This window comes from Tupaia chinensis, unplaced genomic scaffold (genome assembly GCF_000334495.1).
Source record: "Tupaia chinensis unplaced genomic scaffold, TupChi_1.0 Scaffold000228_1, whole genome shotgun sequence".
In the NCBI taxonomy this organism is placed as follows: domain Eukaryota; kingdom Metazoa; phylum Chordata; class Mammalia; order Scandentia; family Tupaiidae; genus Tupaia; species Tupaia belangeri.
This window is the reverse complement of record NW_006159703.1, coordinates 4,219,675-4,237,209: the sequence shown is the minus strand read 5'-3', so window position 1 is coordinate 4,237,209 and position 17,535 is coordinate 4,219,675. Positions and strand designations below refer to the sequence as shown.

The window sequence follows — 17,535 nt, the reverse complement described above, 5'->3', positions numbered from 1 at the left end:
CTCTATTACCCCTCAACATATGCAAGCTTGCAAATTGGCAATTCTCTGGAAAAATTCTATGTCACAGTCTGTACACACTCCAGGAGTAATTAGTAGCCTTTTTGTTGTTTTGTATTTCTGTACCAGACTGAATTCCATGGTCAACATTTTTATTTAGCCCCTTGACATGTCCATTCTCCCTTGATGTCTTACTTTCCATGCATCCCTCTTTCTTCCAAGTTGGGATAAATTCAGCTTCATTTTCCTGTTCCATACCTTGGTTGTTGAGAAAAAAAAAAAAAGAAAAAAAAAACTATAACATGGTCTCTGCTCTCTTGCTATCATCACTATTTACCTGTCTTTTAGATTTCTAAGGAAATAGTTAATGTGATGTTTATATTTATGCCACCTATCCCATACCATTTTTTTTATCTACTCTTTTTTTTTCAGCTGGCCCCTTCTCACCCACATGACTTGGAGTAGAAAGCTTCACTTTTTCTTCACTGAGTAAATAAGCTTCAGAATGAACTAGTCCTGCACCCCCTCCTCCCCATTTACTTTAAATTTGTAGAGATTTTATCATTTACATTGTTTTCCTATTTTCATCTTTTGTTCCATATCAACTTACCAGGAATGTATTCATTCATTCATCCTCTGTCAGCCCCTGGCTATGTAGTTTGTGCTCCTCAACACATTTATTTCTCACAACAAGCTTATGAAGAATATATTCATTCTTGTATAACAGGGAAAAATGCTGAGACTTCGAAGAGATGATTCATTTGCTAAAGATACAAGCTAGATACTAACTATGTTGCAATAGGGCACATATTGGATTAACTCCAAGCTTGTGTTGAGGTGTTTTCTCTGCATTTTCTCTTATCTTGGGACACAAATGTTCCCTTCAATTTATTGTTCCCTTCAATTTATCTTAGAACCATACAACAAATGTCTTGCATAGTACATTTCACTGTTCTCAGCCAGCGTCTTTGATTTTCTTCGTCACTAGCTTTTGCTTTTTCTAAAACCAATGCTTTTAATCTTTTCAAAATACTGCTTTCTGTGCAAGTAGGCTGTACGTGTTACAAAAAAAAAAAGACTGACTTTGACCTTGAAATCACAATTAACAGCAATATTTTTGCCACATTATGGGTAGTCAGTAAATGCAGGGTGACTTAAAAATTATTTGCAGAATATAAAAAGTTCATTTTGCTGCAAAGTTTTTTTTTTTTTTTTTTGAGAGATGTTCGCTATAGGGTGTGTGTGCTCACCAGAAAGACAGAGAGAGACAGAGAGATAGAAAGCGAGAAATCACCCCCCGGGAGTATGGCCATGCCGCAATCCCTTCTCCTCCATTCTCCTCTTGGGATCTTGGGCACGCACCCACACGCGCCCAAGTTTAAGCTGCCGGGTCCAGGACTTGAACCGCGGTCAACTACGTGGGAGTCCAGTGTCATAGCCATTATGCTAACTGCTGGTCCCGCTGCAAAGTTTTTTGAAATTCATGCATTTAAAAAAGAAATTGCATTCACTATGAACTTTTTGAAGACTCCTTGTGTGGATGAGAGGAAGAAAAGAAAATAACCCATTTTTACTAAGTTCTTGGATATTCTTGAAAATGTACCTCCCAAATGTGTTTTAGAGACATTGTGTCTAGTCCACCAAGAAATAAACCTGCTAGAATTAAAAAATTTTTTTTAGATTTTCGTCATAGGGCATGCACACTTACCTAAGAGAGACAGAGGGAGAGAGAAAGAGAAAGTGAGAAATCCCTCCCTGGAGGGATGGCCACACTGCAAACCCTTCTCTTCCATTCTCCTCCTGGGATTTTGGGCATGTATGCACACTTGCCTGGTGTGTTTTTCAAGGCACTGGGTCTAGTACTTGAATTGCAGAGTCAACCATGTGGGATCTAGTGCTTTCACCACCACTCCACGTGTGGGCCCCAAACCCTACTAGAATTTTGACTAGAGTCACATACACTTGGGGAATGTAACATCATTGTCATATAGTCTTTTCACACATAAATATGTCTTATTTTGTGACTGGCAGGGTAATGTTCTATTCTCCTTATAATAGACATTTCAAGATTGCTATTTCTAAAACACAAATTTGTTCTTGCTGCTTATTCTATGATCATTCTTAACATGTCTTTAGGGTGGTCATGTACATTCCTCTCTGTAGGATAAGTAACTAGAAATGAAGTTGATAGACTAGAAAATAGATGTATGCATAACAGTAGTAAATTCTACCAGAAATAGTTCCAAGGTGATTGAAAGAATTGATACTGTTTACAGAAATGTATGAAAATTGCTCCTGCTCTCCATTTTATTAAAATTTCTGTTTTCTGTCATTATTTACTTCATTTTAGCCATTGTGGTGGTCTTATAGGTGTGTATTCTGAAGTGAGTTTGCATCTTCCTAGAGAATAATGATACACATCTTTTCATATTAGTTGTTGGCTAATAGGATGATGTTTTTAGAAGAGATTGCTGCAGTACTTCACCAGATTTTAAATAATCTGATATTTCTTGAATAAATTTAAATTTGCAGATATGGCAAAATAATACAAAATTAAACTTTCACTCAGTTTCTCCCCATTTTTGTATTCTATAGTATCATATTACAATTGTAAAAACTAAGAAACCATTGTGGATTCATTATTATTAACTAAACCCCACACTTCATTCTGATTTCTTTTGTTTTTCCACTAATGTTCTTTATTTGCTCTGGGATCCCATGCAAGATATCTCATTGTATTTAACCTTTTATCAACTTCTTATCTGATCTTTACTCTTTCTTACTTTTTTATAGAAGTAAAATATTTCTGTATGTTTTCTATATGCATACTTAAACACATAAAAAACCCCACATTTCTGCAACTAAAAAAAATACTCATATACACATAGACTCTGGAAATAAGTCTTTTTGTGAATACATATAACTAAATCTTTTCAAACAATGTAACTAATACATGCACTTTTAAAATAACCATTTTTCTTTTTTTAAGAGTTTTTACCCTAGGGTGCGTGAGCTTGCCAAAGAGACAGAGATGGTGAGAGGGTAAGTAAGAAATCACTCCCTACGGGGGACAGTCAGGTCACAATCTTTTCTCCTCTATTTCTTCTCAGGGTTTTGTGTGTGCCCCACACACACATGCTGGGCGTAATTTTCAAGATGCCACGTCTGGGACTCAAACTGCTGTCGGCCATATGGGAGTCCAGAGCCTTAACCACCATGCCACTTACTGGCCCTTAAAATAAACTCCTAATGAATAGAATTTTCTAATATTAATGAAATCCTGTTTATCACTTATTTTTCTCTGTGGCTCATGCTATTTATTTATTTATTTATTTCTGCTTAACAAAACTGCCTATTCCCAGGTAATAAATGTATTTGTTTTTGTTAAACTATTGTTTGGATAGAATATGTAGGTATCTGATACACCTAAAATTAATTTTTTTTGTTGTTGTGATGGTGTCAAAATTCTTTGTATTATTCTCTACAGATTTTTTTTCTATTACCATTTCTTGCAAATAGTACTTTCCATAAAAATTGCTGTATATGTGTGTGCCTATTGCTGGGTTCTATATCATTCATCCATTTATATTTGTGTACCATACCACATTTTTGGACTACTGGATCCATCAGTGAGAGCTTAAATTCAGTGGTGTAATGAAGTATCAAGAAGATCTTAATAGTTCACTCGTTTTTATTTCTGGATTGTTTGGCTATTTTATAGTGAGAAAATATTCATATTTCTCTTACAAAATTCATCTAAAACCTTCGATCAGGCTTCATAATTCCAAATCTGATAGTTCCCTTCACTGCACTTAATTTTCTTACCTCTGACAGGAAAGCAAGAATTCAATGTGTTCTTTGTAGGGAACTTATCTTGGGTTGGCATACCCTGTGCAAAAAGTGAAAATAAAAAAGAACACGTTCTTCTTCCTAATTTATCACTCTTTTTCTTCTTCTCCAACAACATGGAAATGTGTACATTATAATAAACACCTTTTAACTAATTTTAACTATTACTAAACAGCAACTTATTTTTATTATAATTTCTCTCTCATTTTTTTCCCTCTTCATTGTTTCTAATTTGTATTTGGTTACTCCAGTTTCCTCTTCTGAACCACTAAATCTGGATTTCCTCAGGTGTTTATTTATTTATTTATTTAACTAGACCCTTGAGACTATCCTTCTGTTGCCAATGATCTTACTCAAGACTTGGTGGTTTTAATGAGCACATCTACAGAGAAAACTCACCTATGCAAACCTCCAGGCCAAAACCCTTAAATTTTGAATTCACATACATATAATATCTTTAATTAGATTACTCAAAGTTATTTTAAATCTGGTATGTCACAAGTGAGTTTCAATCTTTTTCTAATCTGCTCCCACCTGTTCCAATGATAGGATTTAACTTTGTTTTTATGGCACAACCCACAGATGGTTACACCAATGAGAAACTGCAGATCTCCTGAGATGTTCTCCTATCCAATCCACGGACAAGATATTGTTATATCTTTCAAATTCACTTTGCTTCACCTTCACTATAAATACCACAATCTAGACCACTGTAGACTCTCATTTACATCATGGAAATGATTTTCTAACAAGTTACCTGCATTGGGAAGTCTTACTCTCTTTCCACGTGTTTTATGCACTCTAACCTTCATAGTATTTTTGAAATGTAATATTTTGAAAAGTAATATCATAGTACATTACTAGAATACTCCAAAGCCTTTCTAGAGAGTCACAAACTGATAAAATTTGTATAACAACCTTCCCAATTTTGCATTACATGGTCTCCTTTACCTACTCATTTCTCCGTATTTCATATGCATGTTCCTATCTCAGAACTACGTTAGCTCTTTCCTTTCTGTGCTTTGCTTCTTTTCACTCTGGAAAGAAGCTTGGACACACCCTGCTTGAAAATCTCTCTTTTCATTTAAATATTTCTCTATAAATCTTCAAAACTGTTCAACTTTTCTGTTTCTTTCCACATCTCTCTTTTTTATCTTTTAAAATGTATTTTTCATCAATTGATCATTTTTTTCTATGTCACTAGTTCATAAACTATAAAATAGTCAGTTAATAATTGTTTTAAAATAGACTGGGTTCCCACATGGCCAATGCAGTTCAAGTCTCAGAACTGGTGGTTTGCTTTCTTACTTTCCCTCTTTTTCTCTCTCTGTTGAGTACATGTGTCCTACAGAAATTTAAATAATAATAATAATAATAAATAAAATAAAATAAATAATTATAGAAAGAGAAAAAATGGAGTGGCCCAGAGATGAGCACATTCCGCATAGGAAATAAAGTAGGTAATGCACATGGCGTAAGAGATGATACAGTACTTTCTGGAATTTACTGTCTGCCTTTATCAATCTGTGTGATAGGCTCTGTTTCTCTCTCTGTTGTATATATAGCTATATATTTTTTTGAAGTGGATAACATAGAAACCCTATTTCCTTTTACTCAGTTGAATTGTAGTCAACATATTTATCTTATCATTGCCCAAAGATGACACTTAATGATGAATTTGGAGGAAGAAAAGTATGGTGCCATTGCTGATCTAAAAATTAAGCTTGTGGAGGGCAACATGTGGCATAGTGGTTAAGGCACTAGACTTCCACATGGTCAACTCTGGTTGGAGTCCTGGACCCGGCGACTTGAAACTCATACCAAATGTGTGTGCATGCATACTCAAGATACTGAGAGGAGAATGATGGAGAAGGGATTGTGGTGTGGCCATCCCCCGTGGGGGATGATTTCTCAATTTTTGTCTCTCTGTCCCTCTCTGTCTCTCTGGTGAGCACACATGCCCTACAGCAAAAAAAAAAAAAAAAATCTCTCTAAAAAAAATTAACCTTGAATTCCAAGGAAGGTTTAAACAGCAGTATACCTGCCAGGGACAACATCAACATTATAGACTCTGAAATATATAACTTCACTGCAATGGCATTGATAGTTTTGCATAAGCAACCTTAACTCATCTGCCCATATAATTAAAATTCCTTTAAATCCTAAACGTTCACCTTGTTTACACTCTTGTAAGTGCAGATATTTGTCAGTGTTTTAAATTAAAAAAAAACAACTAAAAACAAACAAACAAACAAACAAAAACCAACCAAACTATTCCTCAGGTTTCAGTGACCAAATTTAGCTATTAATATTGTTTTCTTTTAGACATGTTTTCTGTATACTGCTTTCTTTTCTGTATATTGCATAAACATACAGAAAAATTCAAATGTTCTGACTTTGGGCACTTTTCACAATTGCAAATTTTCTAAATAATCTTTCTTTATCCTTCCTTATTCTGATTGTAAACTTTTTCAGAGGCTCTTTTATGGAGCCATTTCCTGTCAACACAAATACCAGCTAGAAAGGGAGTCTGATTATTTGAATGAATTTATCTGTAAGTGCAATATAATAGCTCAGCAGTAAGACACTACACTCTGGGAAGCTGAGCCACTAGGAAAGCTCTAGATTTGCATCTGGGACATCCGTAAATATGTGACACACAAGTAGTCTGGAGCTGGCTGAGCTGGAGGTCAGCTGTGGCATACGAGATCACATCAGGAGTGGTTCTCTCGCTCTTGTCCATGGAAAAAATAAATTAAACCTAAAAACCTACCTGTGGAGACCAGCACATGGTGTAATGGTTACGTCACTGGACTCCAACACAGCCAACTGTAGTTCAAGTCCCAGACCCAGTGGCTTGAAACTCAAGCTCATGTATATGCATGCCCAAGATACCGAGAGGAGAATAGAGAAGAAGGGACTGCAGCATGACCATTCCTCCTGGGGCGTGATTTCTCTCTGTCTCTCTCTCTCTCTCTGGCGAGCACACACACCTTATAGGAAAATAACTCTCTTAAAAAAAAAAATCCACCTGTGTAAATGAATGTGTTTGGGTCAGAGTGTTGTTTTACTGGATTCTTGATCTTGCAAATAGGAACCATTTCTGGTCCCAGTGTATAGTTCAGTCATGAATGACAGACTCCCTTGGAATGCCAAAGCTTTTCTCCTCAGATACCTGCTTTATACATCATGTTATACTTTTTTTTTTTCATAACCCCCTAGATATCTAGGAAGGCAAGTCTCTTTACTCTCAAACAGGTAGTCCCAGATGGTGGGGCACACTCTAACACAGATCCTCTATTTTGAAATCTCCCAACTAGTGATGACTTATCTCTACATTCATATAATATCTGCAAGTTAGTTCTCATATTTAACACCCATTTACCTTCCCATGAGAATAGATTTGAGTGTCACACTCTCACCTCCAGGTAAACTATGTCACTCAGAAACTCCCCAACCCATTCAGCTTTAATATCATCTGGTAGGAAATTTCCCCAAGCCACTTTGCTCTCTTCTGACAGAGGAGATGAATTAGAAGATTTCAGACTACTTTGGAAGTGTAATAATTACAGACTTTTATAATTTTGTTTTTAACAATATGTGGTCTCCAGAAAACAGTGCACTATTAGAGATCTAGGGAGGGCCTCTGCAAATCTCATTAGCTGTTTTATATCCCTAGTTCAGAACCAGGGAACTATGTGCTATTATCCAGAATGGAAGGTTTCTTTCTTCACAATTGATGGGCTCAGTGACACTGAAAGAACTGGAGAATGTTTTTGTTTTTCTCTTTCTATTTTAACATCTCTTTCAACTTGGAGACTTAGTCTTCGCCTTATCCCATCTCTGGCAAAGCTGAAACATATATGTATTATTTTCATGACACAATATTAAATAATCCATGTGTTTAATATCCTTTTACCAGATACTTTCTAAAAACATGCAGCCTGTTGGGAGTCACTGGCAGTCTCACTAGCTCTTTTTCCTTTTTTTTTTTTTTAAAGAAATATTTATTTTTCTTAATTTGATGAGAGAGACAGAAAAAGAAAGAAAGGGAAAGTGAGAAAGCAAGCTGCCAGGTCCAGGATTTGAGCCACAGTTGGCCACGTGGGAGTCTAGAACCTTAACCACCATGCCACGGCCTGCCCTAGTTTTACTTGCTGTTAATGTTTTCTGGAAAATACACTGAGAAGAGAAGGTTACTTTCTGGGACAGAGGCCTTCATAATAATTTAAAATCTAGACTCCAATTAAATTTCAATTCCATGTACATAAAACGGTAATTACAGGGCAAGTCTCAAAATTTCCTCTAAACATCTTAGTTTTAATTATTACTAAAAAAAGACAGGTTAGATTTGGTGATGAACACAACTACAAACCATAACATAAAGGCAGACCATTTTAATAACACATCCCTAATATTAATGACAAACCTGTGAGAAAGAAATAATTAACCTCAAGTTTCAATTAGAAAATTGTGAATTAGAAAGTTCGATTTTTTTTTTAAATTTATTTTTTTTTTGGAGAGATTTTCAATGTAGGGCGCGTGTGCTCGCCAGACAGACAGAGAGAGACATAGAGACAGAAAGCGAGAAATCACCCCCCAGGGGGGATGGTCACGCCGCAATCCCTTCTCCTCCATTCTCCTCTCGGGATCTTGGGCACGCACGCACACGTGCCCGGCGTGAGTTTTAAGCCACCGGGTCCGGGACACGAACCGCGGTCGACTACGTGGGAGCCCAGCGACACAGCCATTACGCTAACTGCTGGTTCCCGAAAGTTCGATTATTATGTCAAAGTTATTCAGTGGTAGATGGGATTTGGACTCCAGGAATGCAACTGCCAAAGCTCTCTCCAGAAATCAGATTGTAAAGAAGTTAAATAACTCTGGTTAATTCTCATTCTAATTCAGTTCTGCAGTTTTCCCCTTTAATTCTTTTTTTTGGAGAGGTTTTTGCTATAGGGCACGTGTGCTCGCCAGAAAGACAGAGAGAGACAGAGAGACAGAAAGCAAGAAATCACTCCTGGGGCGGAGGGCCATGCCGCAATCCTTTCTCCTCCATTCTCCTCTCGGGATCTTGGGCATGCACGCACACGCGCCGGGCGTGAGTTTAAGCCACTGGGTCCGGGACGTGAACCACAGTCGACTACAAGGAAGTCCAGCGACATAGCCATTACGTTAACTGCTGGTTCCTTCCCCACTTAATTCTGAGGTAAAGATCAACTTATTTGTTTAAAATTTAAGACATTGTTCCATGTGGACCGAATTTCACTCCAAGCCTTCCTATCTCCTGTTCTTGTTACTCACATCCTGTCCTCTAGCCTGTGATCCCTATGGCAGCTGCCCCGAAATTCCTCTATAAGTTTCACAGGCATACCATTGTGCAAATTCAGGAACAGACCATTGAATTGTTCTCTTGGTGGTGGCACCGAACTTTTGGTAAAATGTGTCCAGCTGATATGTATAGCTGGTTGTGAATTTGTACTTAGTTTTACATGATTTTTGATTTGGGATACTGATTACAGGAAACACAAGAACTCTCTGCATGTGTATTTATAAATTTATATGAATCTGCATGTAATTCACAGTAAAAAGACTAACAGAAAATCTGTGATTAAGTCAGAAGTGTTTCTGGTATTGTAAAATATTAAGGGTCTAGGCATGAGTTTAATTGCCATTCCCCAAATTCACTCTCCTTTTTGTTGCATTTTTTTCTCTTGCTCTTTTCAACTCAGTGGTTTGAAGTACTTTCACATCTCTTCTCTATGTTAGGCTCTGTAAGTGGTCTTATTACATCTCCTTCCAACTCCCAACTGCTACTTCTCGGTACATCAGATCAGATTGTCCCAAAACTCTTGCTGAGAAAAGATCTGTTGAAAAGTATATAAAGTAAGTTTTGTGACCTACATTGCAACCCTCAGCAAGGATACAGAATATCTCTCTGTCTTATCTGTCATGGACCTTGTGTCTTACGCCCCATCAAGTTCTTCAACAGCAAGTCAATAAAGGACAGTCCTCAGCTGGGTGGAGGTAGCTAGAGGAAAGGTGAAGGAAACAGACACGACCTCTAGAGCTATTGGCCTCTCTACTGTGGTGGGTCAGGTGAGCATTCTAGAGGTGTATCCTTTATTGTTGTGAAGACCCTTCTAGGTCCATCTTCCTGAAATAATTCTTATTTTCTGAGGAACAATTGATATTTCAATGTAGATATTTCCTTAAATGCAGTCAGACTCCCTGTGGGATAACCCAGAAGTTTAGGAGAGTAGACAGTTCCTTTTCTGATGTGTGAAGAGGACTTTGTTTTGGGTTTATCAAGTCTCCAGGGAGCCTTCTATTCACATGCTATGTCTTCTTGCTCCTGAGGGTTTGGGGAAAACAAAGGATAGAGTCCACATAAGTAGGAATTTAAGGAGTGAAGTTCCTTTACCTTTCATTTGGAAATGAACAATTTGTCCCTGTGCCCTGTGTTATGAACATTCCTAAATGTTTCTTGTCTGCCATAGATTTGACAAAATGCCGCTCTTCTCATCATGGATCAAAGCTATTTTTATCATTGTGTTGGCATTTCCTCTTTTTTCTGGTGAGTAAATTTTCAAATCATGGGTGACGCTTTTCATATTTCTTTCAAAATGCAAAAAACAGCTGCTGTTTTCTAGGAATGGAGAGGTTGTATTTAATGTGTTTGTAATAGTTAAAGTTTTGAAAATGAAGTAAGGCATGTTATAAATACCTTTTTTAGAATGTATCAGTGGATTGCTTTTTCTCATTTTCTACCTCAGACAAGTGGAGGAGAGCAGTGAGTTAGAAGGATAGGGGTCCTTCGATTTTGTTCATATCTGAATGCACAGGTGAACACCTCTGACCGCCCATTTTCTTTCTTTCTGAAGTTCTGATTCTTCCATTGTTAAATGCTTAGTATGGAGGTAATGATGTCTTCTAAAACTGATATCCTTGATAATCTAATCTGTTATTTGCCATCTCTCAGTCCTTTTAATTAAGGCTTTGTGTGAGGAGAGGATTCATTGATCCTTCTGCTGACAAGTTGTCCTTTTCAAAGCTCATAAATTTCAGAATAAAGTAACCAGTAAGTGTTGGGTTGATCTCTGATATTAGAGGTGAATACTAACTAATTCTGTGCTAATTAATTTCTTTATGTTATGTCAATTTATGCAAGACATAGTAAATGACAAAACAAGGCTGTTTATCTTTTCTGTCTGTGCTGTCTTATGTATAAAAATGAAGAAAACCTTGATTTCTATGGAGATATTTAAAACACATAAGGTTATTTTCCAAATGGAATATTCATTTGGGAGTTATAGAATATTTGGGACTTGAGATATTTTATGTGAATTTATTGTTTTGCTGAATTTATAGTTTTATGTTAATTATGGTTTTGTAGCATTATGTAGGTCATGAGTAAGGATTCTTACAGATTTCTGCTCCTGAGACATTTGGGTACCTCCCCTCAGGGCTCTGGTTTTTCCCCCTCTTCATAATTGTTCATCATTTCTTTGTGTGTTTTTACAGGAACTCTTGTTGTACCCATACCACGATTAGACATACAGGTATGTTGATACTGATTATCTTGGAAACTGAAAAAAGGTAAATTTTCACTTTGTATATTATAAATTAGAATAGCAATTTTTTAAAGAATGATTTTATTGAATTGAATTTATTTATTTATATTTAATTTGACCAGAGAAGAACAGAGTGAGAGAGAGAGAGAGATAGAGAGAAAGTAAGAAAGCAAGCCACCAGGTCCAGGACCCAAACTGCAGTTGGCCATGTGGGAATCCAGCACCCTGAACCACCACACCACCTGCCAGCCTCTTAATAATAAATTTTATGACATATAGTGCACTACAGAATGACCTTCAAAAGAAAAATTAATAGCAAAGCAAACAGCAACTTAAAACTCCTGTGGAATTATAATACAAAGCTAAGTTTATTGGCCATCACAGACAAGGAAAAAATATCCCGCTGTTCAAAGATTCCAGTAGTGGGCATAAGCTATGTGGTGCATAAGCATCCAGTATGTGTTAAGGGTGTTTAAAGGAGAATCGTTCATCCTAGCATAGCAAGAGTATTTGAAGAAACAACAAACCAGTTAAGTACTTAAGGGTGGATAAAACAATAATTTTCATATACCCACAAAAGAGAATTTTATGTAGAGGTAAAGAAAATGAACTGTAATTCTAAACATCTGAATTGATAAAGGTTACAAAGAAATTTAAAAAGCACATCATGTAGGAAAACACAGCATTTTCTATTTGCATACATTACAACACTGACAACACTAAACAAATTATATATATCTATGTATACATAGATATAGATATATATAATGAAATATATTTATCATCCTATATAGACATGCATGCATACCAACATAGATACACACACATATACTTGTATGCACACACACACACACACACACACACACACACACACAAAGTATTTTTGTATCCATGATCCGGGCTGGTTTAAAAGGCTGGGAGGGTTTTGCTATGAAAGCCTACTGAAGGAACTTTCTCATACTCCTCCTTTCTGTCTCTTTGTCTTTCATGGAAGAAATAAATAACTTTAAAAATCATTGGCTAGGGGCCACAGGTCTTGTAGTGGTTAAGGCGCTAGACTCCTACATGGTCAACCACTGTTCGAATCCTTGATGAGATGGCCTGAAAAATTAGACCAGGTACTTGTGTGTGCATAACCAAAATCCTGAGAGGAGATTGAGAAAAAGGGTTTGTGGCGTGGCCATTCATAGTGGGGGGGGGATGAGTTGGTGGTGATTTTTCACTTTCCTTCTCTCTATCTCTCTGTCTCTCTCTAGCAGGGCACACACCTGTGACAAAAACTTAAAAAAAAAAATCATGGGGTTTATTTGACCTGGATATGACAAGATGTGGAGGCAATGAGGCTCAACTACAAAATATATGCAACAATTTTTATGGCTATTATCTAAAAAAGCTAGATATATAAAAATATATCAATAACATTTTATGTGTAAGTGGGTTGTAAACGTCTGCATACTCATTTTTATTTTTTAGGTATTTTGATTTTTTTAAAGGTTCTTTATTCTGAAAGAGAAAGAGAGAAAGTAGCACCTTTGAGACAGTCTTGAGGCTGTGATCCACCCTCAGCTTCAGCCATCCTGATCATGGGCACATGAGCTCAGTGTACTCAGATAATACTCTGGATCTGAACCAGCGGTCTTCCCATGTGTATTTATAAACCTAAATATAGGATATATTTCTTTCACTTCTGTGTATGACACTTGATAGAAAGAAAACAGGATTTTATTTTAAAAGTTGATTATAGGGAAAATTTTCTAACATCTCTTTTTGTTTAGTAGCCATACTGCAAGAAGTTTGAAAATCGACTATTTATGTGCACCAGAGAAATGCGTCCAGTCTGTGGCACTAATGGCGAAACTTACAGCAATGAATGCATTTTCTGCAGTAGTATGTTGTAAGAACACAAGATTAAATATTGACTCTCTCAAAGTAATGAAAGACCCATCACAAAATTATAGAAAAAACAGTGATCCTGATGACCAAAGCAAATATATATATATACATACATATATATAAAGAAGTGTCTCTGTAAATGCCATAGGAAAACACTTGGAGCTTCTCTGAAGGTCTCATTTCTAAAAGTAGTTTTGTGTTTGACCTTTCAGTATAAATCCACTAGGTAGTCTGCAAATGTAAAAATCAATTAATTTAATTTGATTACTATGAATTACTCACAGCAGAATAATGACCAATATCAAGGCATTCCAAAGCTGAATGATCATCCCTATAATGTTGATCCAATTTAGCAAGAAACTTGACTAATTATGGGGATCTGCGATCCATCACAGTGGGCTATGCTGCTGCAAAGGGACCCATCTGATGAGCTGCTTTGTCTCCTGAATCTGTGGTAGCCTGTGAGCCTGCCTTAGAGTGCAGGAGTCTAGGACACTTCCACCCTCCCTTCCTGTCTCCTTCCCTCTGAAAAAGTTTGCAGTGTCAAGGTTTAGTCAGCCTTCCTACCCACTGCCAGATTTTCTCTCACAGGGTTTTCCTTTTATGGAATCTTTGCACATTTAATCCCCAAATTATCTCCTGCTTTTAGAGAATCACTAAGACCAAGTCTAATTTTTTCCTTACCTGGGTTTAGGTGGGTCCCAAGCCTGAGTCAGGGCTGGGCATGCAGGTAGCTCTAGCTAGAGGCAAGGACTTATGCAGTGTTAAGTAACAGATGGAGCTCACCTGCCTGAAGAAGTAAAGCACAGATGTTCCTCTGGGCTGAGAAGCATTTTAGGTAATACTCAGAGAATTAAAATTTTGTTTAAATGATTTGTTTTTCCTTCTCTCTCTCTTATTTTCAGAACAAGTGAAGCAAATTTTGAATTCGCTCGTTGGGGTAGATGCTGATATTCTGCCTGAGCTACACATTCCAATGATTTCATTGTAATCCTGTTACTGGTGGATCCTACTACCCTCTTCTCAGTAAGGGTCTTAAATTTCTAGATTGCCAGTTGAAGCTTTCTATGGTGTTAAGTGCAATAGAAGATTTCAAAGAATCTTTTCAACTCTAGGAACCTGTATTAAAGAATTTTTAGTGTCCCTGTGATAGTGATAGTTTTGAAAAAGGATTATCTTAAATATGTGGATGACTCTATAAAACCCAATGCCATTTATAATCATAAATATTTCATTCAATAAAATTTAAAATAATAATTATTTTGTAAAATGTCCTTTATTTCTTTGGTTGGATAAATTAAAACACATATACCTAGGGGCCAGCAGGTGGCATAGTGATTAAGACTCCTACGTGACTGAACAGGGTTAAAGTCCTGGACCTAGCAACTTGAAAATCACATCAGGTGCATGTTCATTATGCCCCAAATCCCAGGAAGAGAATAAAAAAGAAGATAGTGTGGCACCCATCTCCCCTTGGGGGGTGATTTCTCACTTTTCCTCTCACTGACTTTCTCTCCAGCGAGTGCCTGCATTCTATTGCAAAAACCTAAAAAAGAAAAATAAAATAAAATTAAAAAAGATTTGTGCAGGGTTTTTGTTCTTTTAATTATATATGCCATTTATTTGTAAACATTTATTTATTATTATTATTTTTTAATTTTGCATGCACTCACCAGAGAGAGACAGAGTTCAGAGTGAAAGTGACAAAGAAGGTTGCCAGTTTTAGGACTTGAACTGTGGTTAGCCATATGGGGACCCAGCACCTTAACCACTACACCACTTGCACATTTCTATTTCTCAGCCTGCCAAAACCAGCTTTTATAAGGATTGGCTAAATATTCAGTTTTTAAAGCTTCTTAATTATTTCATCCATGAACAAGAGAGATGAGCAAGAGAGAGTGAGAGAGACAACACCTCCAACAGGTTCTTGATCCCGTAATCCATCCAAGCTTAAGTCATAGACCAGGGGCATGTGCTGCCTGTTAGTACTCAGAGAGGTCTCCAGACCTCACAGAGCACTGGATTTTACTGATATGCCACCATTTCACCTCAAAACATTCAGTAAATACCTGATCTTAATGGCAAAAATGTACATTAACAACTGGAGAAAATTACTAATCTGCTACATATACCATACCAGGCCCACACTTCTTTTCAGTAAAAATGTTCACACTTGAAAGAGTTATCTATGTAGAAGCTATATATGCATTTAATCTCTAGTATTATTTACCAATAAAAGTGCCCATTAGAATGCATAATTTTAGAAACACTTTAAAAACTAAGTCAGTGCACTTACCAAATACCGATAAAGATATTTGTATGAATTTATCCAGTAAAAACATTTTAGTTATTTTGACTGGAAAAATTCTCTATATTTATGATGTTTTAATATATTGAATAAATTTGAATATATTGTGAAATAATGAAATTGAGCCAATTAATATATCCTTCATCTCACATACTTATTTTTAGGGGAAGAGAGAAAAAACTTTTATCTTAAAATTTCATGTTTCAAATTTATGTTTCATACCCTAAGTACTATAGAAAAAAATGTAGGCATTCTGCTTATAAGCATAGAATGATGCCAAATAAGAGAACAGAGTATTAATAATAATTTTTAATAATAATTTTTAAATTGGCACTCACAGTTTTTTCTTTTGCTATTTATTGGGTTAACTGCAGCATTTACCCTTAAGGTTGGTAAACATGTTATCAGAATATTATGCAAGTGAATATCTCTTTTACACAATGGCCCACTGGGTTGCATTACTCTCAACCAAAACAAAACCCACTGGCACTGTACACTAAACTGGATCTGTATCACAGGTTGCAAGAACTGGTGAAAGTCAAAATGAATCTGAGTTTGGAGGAACTCTTTAGTAGTTAATCTCTGGGTTTGGGGAAGACAAATAGACCCACAACTCATTTCACATATCTTTAAAATAGCAAGTGTTTGGGACCAGCAGGCGGTGTAGTGATTAATACAATGGACTCTCACAGAACTGACAGCTGTTTAAGTCCTAGAATCGGAAACATGAAATTGACGCTGGGTACATTTGTGTGTTTTCCAAAATCCCAAAAGAATGGAGAAGAGTGATTGTGGTATGGCTATACCCTTGAGGAATGACTTCTCTCTCTCTTTCTGACTCCGAAAACACATTTGCCCCATAGCAAAAATCTCTCTTAAAACAAAACAAAAAACAAACAAACAAACAAAAAACCAAGTAAGTGTTTTACCAGCTTAAACCATTTGTTATAATGTAAAACTTAATACACTGGGGATTTACCTTGAATTATAGCTGCAATCGGATCCACTGACTACATACAGACACTGGCATTTACAGTAAGGGCAAATTTTAAAAACTGTTTTGGACATTGAAAGTAAGGCCATAGTATGAAAAACAGTCCATGGTCTCACAGTCAGGAAATCAATACTGAAATATTCTATTTTTGTATGATAGAGGTCAAGAAAACTTTACATACGGTACAAGTGTATGTTATACAACTTTCCACTTAAACCAGTTTTGCAGAGATAACCATGAGCCAGATCACTGATAGAAGAGCTTGTATAGCGTTGTAATACAATGATGTGTTTTGAAAGTTATTGAGTAACTACCAAACGTTATAAAATAGGATTTTGGTGCAGTTGTTGGCAGACACAAGGGCCACAGGGATATACTGGGCTTCATTCTGTGAAAGCCCCAAGTGCCCTCTCCAAATTCACCATAGTGCAATTTACTAAAAGTATACTATTCATTCTTTTGGCAGTGCATAAGATTGTTGGCTTATTACTGACTTGGGTGTTTCTAGAGCCTTAAACTTTCAAATGGTCAGTTAATTCTCAATGCTTGGTTATCTTAGCTAGATACTTATAATCTGATTCACTAATTGTCAACCAGTGTATCTGAATCATGAGTGAGCATGTTAAATTACTATTTTTCCTCACTAAATGAAAAAAGTTAATCCTTTTACCATTTCCTGAATCTAGATTTCAGTGGTTTCACTTCAAAGCTACTCAACTGAGAACACTTAATATCAAGTATACAGTTACTTCTTTTAAGTACCACTGATGATAGTGCCATTACATCACAGTGCAATGACACATTAATGAGATATAATTATATTTTTACATTAATTCACAGTTTTACATAGAGAATCTATTTCAGTCCAATGTACAACTCTCAGTAAACATAAATTTAAATATTAGAATTCTATCTTACTT

General features: G+C 36.3%; 1 protein-coding gene across 1 annotated transcript; it reads left to right on the top strand.

The window, feature by feature from the left end:
- Positions 1-9,849: 9,849 nt before the first annotated feature.
- Positions 9,850-14,515, top strand: LOC106734827 (sperm-associated acrosin inhibitor-like). Its single transcript, XM_027771661.1, has 5 exons — positions 9,850-9,945; positions 10,347-10,423; positions 11,371-11,408; positions 13,199-13,314; positions 14,219-14,515. The coding sequence occupies exons 2-5, from the start codon at positions 10,357-10,359 to the stop codon at positions 14,262-14,264; spliced, it is 267 nt and encodes an 88-aa protein (XP_027627462.1). The 5' UTR covers positions 9,850-9,945; positions 10,347-10,356; the 3' UTR covers positions 14,265-14,515.
- Positions 14,516-17,535: the final 3,020 nt, after the last annotated feature.